General features: G+C 39.5%; 1 protein-coding gene across 4 annotated transcripts in view; it reads left to right on the top strand.

Moving 5' to 3' along the window:
• Nucleotides 1-8,335, top strand: part of LOC117181729 (trafficking protein particle complex subunit 4) — a 73,245-nt gene extending 64,910 nt beyond the window's left edge. For 3 of the 4 annotated variants that reach the window (XM_033374682.1, XM_033374684.1, XM_033374683.1), the window contains one exon: nucleotides 7,713-8,335. In XM_033374682.1, the coding sequence (XP_033230573.1) occupies nucleotides 7,713-8,191 (479 nt within the window). In that variant the 3' untranslated portion in view covers nucleotides 8,192-8,335. The remainder of the gene's footprint in view (nucleotides 1-7,712) is intronic. The other variant, XM_033374685.1, reaches the window with a different exon arrangement.
• Nucleotides 8,336-8,859: the final 524 nt, after the last annotated feature.

Here is an 8,859-nt window from a genome sequence, read left to right as displayed (position 1 = left end):
ATTATTTTAAAAACTGATATTATTATACATAAAAAGGTGCATCTTAACAAAGTTAACTTAAAATTATGAACAGACGAAGATTAAATGAATTTTAATTGACAAATAATTTAAACGAAATATAAATGAACGATTTGATACGATTATTGAGTATACATATATTTTTATTTCATTCTCAGTTTACAAAAATATTAAACAAAGCGCTTAATAGCCTTCCGTTTCCAGTACTGATAGACGATACACGTGTTACACACATGTGTTTTTCGAGTGCGACCACTTTTTGGCTGAAGGGAAATGAAAAGTTGAGTGAGTACGGTGAGGGTGCGGTGAGTAAGGGTGCTGGGGTGAAAGTGCAAGTGTGAATGACGGGAGTGATCGAAAGTGAAAATTTAAACGGAAAATACAATAATTGACGAAAGTTGATGTTAAGGTTAGGTTCGCTTAGGTGATATACTGGGTTTCTTGTCAGTAAATGGGTGTTCGAAGGGTAAGAAGGGAGAAGGAGTTAAATAGACACAAATTGACAAAAAGAAATCAGTGTAGTGCTATAACTATACTTTAAGGAGCGAGAGAAAAAGAAGAGGGGTTTAGGAGAGGCTGGTGGGATGATGAATGCAGGGAAAGTAAAGATAGGATGAAGGAGAGTGTAAGGAAATGGAGGAAAGGGGAAATAGAAAAAGTAGAACTCAACAGGAGAAACAGGGAGCATGAAAGTATGATAAACCAGCAAAGACAGAAGGAGCAAGAAAGATATATGGCAGAGGTAGAGAAGGCGATGAAAAAAGAGAGGGAATGGGAAGTGATAAATGGGAAAAGAGGAGGAAGGAAGGGTATACATGAAGAAATAGGAACCAAAGAGTGGACGAAGCATTTCAAGGGGCTGTTAGGAGGAGTGGAATATAGGGTAAAGGGAGAAGGGAGAAAAGTGGACGGTGGGGATAAGGAAATTGAACACGAGATTAGTAGGAATGAGGTGAATGAGGCGATTGCAAGGTTGAAAAAAACAAGGCAACTGGGGAAGATGGCTTGGAAAATGAAGCACTGAAATATGGAGGAGTTTGGATGACGGACGAGATGTGGAGGTTGGAAGGAGCTTAGAAGGAGGTTGTAAAGACAGGTGGACGAGAAGGGAAGTATACCACACAACCAAACGGGTTTTCGAAAAGGGATGGGAACCATATTTAACGTCTACGTGCACAACTATCTAGTCAATAGGAACCTAGGGCGGAAGAAACGGAAGCTAGTCGCATTGTTTGTAGACTTTAAGGCAGCATTAGACTCAGTTAACAGGAGGATTTTATGGGCAGCCATGAAAGAGAGAGGAGTAGACTAAGGTTTAATAGAGAAGATGGAAGAAATATTTGTAGATTCTAAGATAAGGGTGAAGATAGGTAATAAGAAAGGAGAGGAATTCTGGACAGGAAGGGGGCTTAGGCAAGGATGTCCTTTGAGCCCACTCCTGTTTAGTATTCTTCTCGCAGATTTAGAGAAGTTGAAGATGAAAGAAAAAGGAGGGACAACATCAGGAACGGACAAACTGTGTTCACTAGTATATGCAGATGACGTAGTGTTATTGTCGGATGATGAACGAGGTATGAATTTGTTGATGAGAGTGCTCGAAGAATATGTGAGAGAAAAGGGTTTAACAATAAATGTGAACAAGACCAAGATGATGTGGGGCAGAAATAAAGAGGTAGATTAGAGTACGAATTGAAGATGAATGGCGTGGTGGTAGATTTGCTTGATGAGTTTTGCTACTTAGGATTTTGGTTTGAAACGGGAAATGTATGGGACATGTATGGGGTATAGGAAAAAGAAGATTCAAGAATGACTGGAAGATGAGAGAGTGTGGATGTTTGATGTAATAGTAGGGTCAGTGTTAAGCTATGGTGTGGAAATCTGGGATAGAAAGAACACAAGAGAATATAAAGTTTGCATGAGAGATTTTTGAGCTGGGTTTGGGAGTGGGCTGGAGTTGCCCAGGTTATATGCTGAGGGAACAAATAGGACGAGAAAAATGGTGGTGAGGCAAGTAAAAAGAGCCTGGAACTTCGAAGAGAAACTAAGAAGGGAAGAGGGAAGCAAAATTGCACAAGCGTATGCTTCCAAGGTCATCTATAAAGAGAGGAGGGGTAACGTGGGGCGTTTAAAATGGGAGGAGGAGAGATATGAAATGAAGCGTGAATGTGGTATAAATGAGAGGGGTACAGAATGGGAGGAAATAGAGGAAGAGATGAAGGCAAGGCAAGGTGACGAAAGATGGGAAAAAATCGCAGATTCAAGGTACAACAGCTGGTATAGAATGATTATGGGCAGGGGGAACCAGAGTGTCTGAAAAAGATTAAAAAGGAGAGCAAATGGAATAGTGTAGTGAGATTCAGAATGGAAGAGGGTATAAGAGCATGCAGGTATTGGATGAATGAAGAATAAAATGTTTGTAGAGTATGTAGGTCTGAGCAAGAAACATGTTTCCATGTGTCAGAGGGATGTACAAGGGTCGAAGGGGAAGGGGAGAGTACAGAAGAGAGAATTATATGGATTCTGAATGAAAATGGTTAGGGGGAGGAATGGATAAAGAAACTAGAAGATCTGAGAGAGAGAGAGAGAGAGAGAGAGAGCTGTTTGCACTGTATAGTAATAAAAAAAAGCCAAAAAAAATGTCTTCGAAAGAAGAAGAGTTACGAAGTAGTGTTGCGAACTAGAGTCAAAATTTGAAATTGATAATGGTAAGAGGAAATCAAAACCCAGGGCAAAGTCGGAAGCGTTTAGAAATAATAATAATTTAAGACTGTATGAAGCGAATAGTTCGTACGATACTATAAGGCTTGTTTGTAAGAATACTTGTAATGGTTATGTAAGGACTCTCAAAACCGTAAAAGGGAGAAAGTATAAACAAATAAAAAAGAAATGAAGCGCTTAATTCACATTTTTTATTTATATAAGCCATGAGATTCTCCAAAAATTTTTCAAAACACACGAAGGGATATTTGAATTCAAAGAGGTGCATCTGAACAAGAGAATAACTATCCTAAGGTTGGATGACTATATTTATTTCGCTTTAGAAAGCGAAATCAAGTGTTTTAATGAATTTCTTGTTGGTTCACATTTTCAATGATTATTATCGCTCTGCGCTCTATCACTACATTTTATGAGAGTGAATGCGAAAGCAATCTTGTATTCAGATGTGGACGTTTTCGTTCGCTCCAGCTTGATATGGCTTTTGTTCGGTCTATCAAACAGGATATCTGACTTATAAGGATGATATAAAACCACTAGAATAAAAAATAAATAGTAAAATATTTACAGGAAAGATGACAATGAATGAGGAAGTGTATCGAGTAGTTGCGGAAGCAATCGAACGAACTGAACGAGATGTTGGATATATAATTATACAAGACAAGATCAAATGATAATCAATGGTCCAAGAATGGTCAAACATGCATATATCGACTGAAATATATCGTAGAGTGGCAATCGAAAATGGATATTAAAACTGAAGACTATTAATAGATGATGCCACTTTTAGAAATAAAAAAAATATGCGTCCCTAAACAATAAATTTGTTTTCGCTAAAATGATTATTTTTTACATTTTAACCTAATGTTACTCTAAAAACTGACGTTTTCAGCGTCTACAAATCTACAAGATTCATCCCCTGTCATTCCTGTAACTGACCCTTGCAGGACAGTTTAATCAGTCAAAACTATATAAAGTAAAAATTAAACTACAAGAAGAGTTTCAAATTGCTGACAATAAAACAAACTGATAAAAATATTGACCTTCTTTTAACACTTATACCCTTCGTTGAAGATCGCCAGGTCCTGACATGGCACTGGCGATTGGGTCATCCCCCGTAAGAGTATAAAGGGACTGTCGTAAAAGGCATGGAGTTCCGTGGATGCGGAGGTGGTACTGGAAGAACGTTAAGAGATTAAGTGTTAAGAGATTAAGTGTAGAACGTATTTTCTCAGTCATGTTCTATTCTTTTCTCGATTGACGACCTTTTAGTGTCATAGTAAAAAGGAAAGGAAGGGCTAGTGGGTAAATTATAACAGGGGTTAGGGACGGATTAGAGGAATAAGTTCATGGAGAAGGAGAGAGGGAGGGCGTGCAAATGAGGGCTGTAAAGATAGGAGGGGTGATGTATAATTTCGTGACTGTGTACAATAAGGATGAAATGGAAAGGATTAAAGAAAGGCTAGAAAACTTACTAGGAGAGAGAGATGAGGGTATGGTGGTAATGGGGGGAGACTTTAATGCGAGAATTAAGTGGGAAGGGGGCCTGTACCAGGAAGGAGAGAGTTTTGAAAGAAAATCGAGGGATAAAATAATAAAGAAGGGGAGATTCTAAGACACTGGATGAGGATAGAGGGTGGGCGGTGGCGAATGGTATGGTAAAAGGGGACGAAGAGGGAGAATACACGTATATGAGTAAGAGGGTTGTATCGGTGATAGACTACGTAATTATGAATGTGCAAGGGTTTGAGGAGATAGAGAAATTCGCAGTGGAAGGAAGGGTGGAATCAGACCATGACCCATTGAGTTTGTGGATACAGAGGGAGGCTGGCGAAAGGCAGGGTGGGGAAGAAGGGTCGTTAGGGGAGAGGGTGTCATGGTCGAGAGAGGTGATAAAAAAGTATCAGGGGCGGTTGGGCGACGTAAGCTTTGAAGGAGACTCCGTGGATGAGATATGGGAGAATCTACAAGAGAAAGTGAAAGATTGTGTGCGAAAGAAGGTATTTAGGAAAAAGAAGAAAGAAATGTTTAAGGCGTGGTGGGATATGGAATGTAAAAGGATGATGAGAAAGGTGAAAAAGAAGTACAGGAAGTGGAAGGAAGGAACCACGAAAAGGGAGGAGTACGTAGAAATCAGGAAGGAGTTTAGGGCGATGTGTAAGAAGAAAGAGCAGGAAAAAGAAAAAGAGCTGGAAGAGGAGTTGGGAAGTGTTGAGACAGAAGGGGACGTGTGGAAGATAATTAATAGGTTTAGGAAACGTAGTTTGGGAATAAGTGAGAAGATAGGGAGCGACGAATGGAGGAAATTTTTTAAGGAATTATTTCAGGGATCAGATACTCGAAAGAGAGATGAGGAGATTAGAAGAAACAGAGACGTAGATGAAGAGGAGCTGATCGACGAGAGATAGAGAAGCAGATAGGGAAGTTGAAAAAATCGAAGGCAGCAGGGATTGACGGGGTAGAGAACGAAGTGTGGCTGTTTGGTACACAAGTGGTAAGGCAGAGGCTAAAGGGGTAGTGAAAAAAGTATGGAGGGGGGTGGGATTCCCAAGAGGGTGGAGAGAGGGGTTGATCGTACCACTGTATAGGCGTTAGAGACAGGAAAATTATAGAGGAATTACGCTCATGAATACACTTATAAAATATACGCGACGGTGTTAGCAGATAGGCTGCGAAAGGATGTAGAGGGGAAAGGAATATTGCCGGAGACGCAGGCGGGCTTTAGAGAGAGAAAGAGCACTATTGACAATATTTACGTCTTGCAACACGTGGTGGATAGAGAATTAATCAAAAAGGGTACCAAAGTGTACGCGTTTTTTGTAGATCTAAAGAGCGCGTCCCCGTCAGTGGATAGGGGGAGTTGTGGGAGGTAATGTAAGAGAGGGGAGTGAAGAGGGGCCTGATCGAGAGGGTAAGGAAGGTATATAAGGAGACGAAAGATAGGGTGAGAGGAGGGGAGGGAATCTGTGAAGGATTCTGGATGGATAGGGGGTTGAGACAAGGGTGCCTGCTTAGCCCAACCCTTTTTGCAATTTCGATCGCGGATATGGAAAGTAAGCTAGCGGTCGGAGTGGTAGGAGGAGTTAGGATAAGAGGAGTCAGGATATGTTGACTCGCATATGCAGATGACATAGTGTTGTTGGTAAAGAGCGAAGAGGCTTTATAGGAGATGATGAAGAGGTTGAGACGTTACTTGGACAAGAATAGGTTAGAATTAAATGCGGACAAGTCGAAGGTTATGGTGTTCAGGAAAGGAGGTGGGAGAGATGGGGGAGGGAAGTGGAAGGGAAAGGCGGTGCAGGAGGTCAAAGAGTTTGTGTACCTGGGCTTTCTGTTTCGAAGAAATGGGGGAGTGGATGATGAAAGAGAGAGTCAGAAGGGAAAATGTGGAGATGAGGCAGGTGTGGGGGCTGGGGAAGAGATTGTTCGCAGATGATTTTGAAGGGAGAATTAAATTGTTGGATTCGCTAGTGATGAGTGTCTTATTTTACGGAGTGGAGGTGTAGGGTTGGTAGGTAAGTGATGAGGTAAATAGGGTAGAGGAAAGGTATCTAAAATGGATATTTGGATTGGCAAGGAATACGCAGAACTATATTGGCAGGAGGGAGACAGGAAGAACGAGTTTAGGGATTATAACAGGGAGTCGAGCGTGTAAATATGAGGAGAAATTTTTGGAAGAGGGGGGAAGTAAATTGGTTAGGGAGTGTTGGTAAGAGAAGGAGAACAGACGTAATGGTGCAAAGCTGGAGGTGGAAAGGGAAAGGTATTTTAGAACGAATAAATTGCAGATGAAGTTAGCAGAATGCACGAGGAAGAAAGGAAGGTATATGACTTGGTTCAAAAGAATGGCATGGAGAATGAGAAGGCAGATGGAGAGGAGAGAATAAGATTCAAGGTATAACGGAAACTATGTGTGACTTATGCCAAGGGAGAGAGCGCAATATTTGTGTAAGAAAGAAGAGCAAGAAAGTCAGGAACTTATAGCGAGAATGAGGTGCGGTTGCATGGAGAATAATAATAGGTTCTGGCTTTCTAGAGAGAAGAGAATGTGTGATTTGTGTGGGAAGGGGGATAAAAAATTGGAGCATTGGTTGGAGGAATGTGAAGAGGTGAAAAGGAGGGGATAAGCATGGAGGTATTGTTGCATGAAAGGGGTGACAAAAGGGCAGTATCATGGGTGAAGGGGGTGTTGGGTAAGATAGAGAAGAAGAGAAGGAAGTAGGAAGAGGAATGGTGAAGGAAAGATTGTAAATAGGAGAGGAAGTAGATGTAAGAGAAATTTAAATATTGTAAATAGTAGTTAAGTATTAGGTGTTATCCGCGGAGACAGAGGCTGGTAATGCGAGGCATAGCGACAAAAGAGAGAAATGCGTGCGAGGCGAGGCACAGCGAGGAAGGTTAGACTATACGAGCGAGCGGATTAGTTATAAGGTTTGGATAGATAGTATTTTGTAAGACGTAGTTGTAAGAAAATTCTGTAAAAAAATGGAAGTGCAAGCAAGTCAATTTTTTAAGGCCAGCAGGCCGAAAAATAAACGTTTATCTATCTACAATTTAAAAACCGATTTTGATGAAAATTACTAGATATAAATACAGTAATATTTTTAGGGGGGAAGTCCGAAGATTCCAGAAAAAAAATATTAAACAAATTCATTTCACAGTAAGTGAAACTTACAATTTGTGTTTAATAAATACGTAATATACCTTAAACTGTGAATGTTCTCTTTCACCAGCTTACGCCCGTACTATATTACTGAAAGTTTCCCTTATCTTATGAATCAGTGATGGAAGAACCAATGAAAGCGGAAAGTTAGAGAAGCGCAATTCCTGACATTGAATTTCGAAAATAGTGTAACGAAAAGTCTTTGCGTGCATAGTTACTTGTACGTCATTGTTTACTTTTACGTGATAACGTTCGATTTTTAAGTTTGAGTTATTACTGTCATTTTTATATTGTAATAAGTTTGTTGTAATTTCAGTAGGACACGTTTTGACAGCGGTTAATGGACAACCAGTAATAGGCTGTGAACTTACGGATGGCAGCAATATCTTCCATTTACTGAGTAAGCAAGATAACTATCCGATCTCTTTAAAGTTCAGCCGAGCTAAAATGACGACCAATGAGAAGATTTTCCTTGCTTCGATGTTCTACCCTCTCTTTGCGATTGCTAGTCAACTTAGTCCAGAGCCTCGTTGTTCAGGGATTGAAGTACTTGAAGCAGATACTTTTCGATTATACTGTTATCAAACTTTGACTGGTGTAAAATTTATAATATTAACTGAACCCATTCAATCAGGTGCGGATATTTTAGCAAAACGAGTGTATGAATTATATGCCGATTTTGCATTAAAAAACCCATTCTATTCGTTAGAAATGCCTATTCGTTGCGAACTTTTCGAAAAGAACTTACAAGTACTTTTAGAATTAGTAGAAAAATCAGGTGTAACGAACGTATGAAGGAAACGATAGTATTGATTAAAAATGTGAATATTCTCTATACTTGGTAAACAAAAACTAAATGTTTGTTATGCCTAAAATATATAATGCATTAACAATGAAGATTATATTCCACATAAAAAATAAAGATTTCAGTCTAAGATGATTTTTTTGTGAAATTTTTTATTTTTTAAACGGTTCCCGAGGTTATCACAAAACCAGAGAAAAAATTAGAGAATTAGGGTGTTACAGAAAGGGTGATAATAAAAAAAAAGTCTTTTGAACAAACAAAAGGAGATTTTCTTCGTTTTATAATGTTAAACACAAATTTTCAACAGAAATATTTGTTGGCATTTATTCAACAGCAGGGGAAAATTTCATCAACAAAAAACAACACTTTTGAGGAAATGTATAAAATGGAAGCTTGAACCCTAAACTTCGTTTCTTACGGAAAGAAAGTAATAGAACATTACTGTAGAGCTTTTGGGAACTGCTTTTTTTACTGTAGCGCTATAGAATGTGCTTTTCGCTCCGAGCATGAATGAAAATCTTTTATGCATGTCGTATTTGATGTTGTTAAAAGTTCTATACCACTGACAGTTTTCCGGAAGCACAAATACCAGCAGGTGGCGTCAAAGTAGGTGCGAATTGGGGGGGGGGGGTCGATGCGTGACACGTGGATGAAACTT

Source organism: Belonocnema kinseyi, chromosome 10 (assembly GCF_010883055.1).
Source record: "Belonocnema kinseyi isolate 2016_QV_RU_SX_M_011 chromosome 10, B_treatae_v1, whole genome shotgun sequence".
Lineage (NCBI taxonomy): Eukaryota > Metazoa > Arthropoda > Insecta > Hymenoptera > Cynipidae > Belonocnema > Belonocnema kinseyi.
Note: the sequence above shows the minus strand (reverse complement) of the source record. Positions and strands in the feature narration are given on the sequence as shown.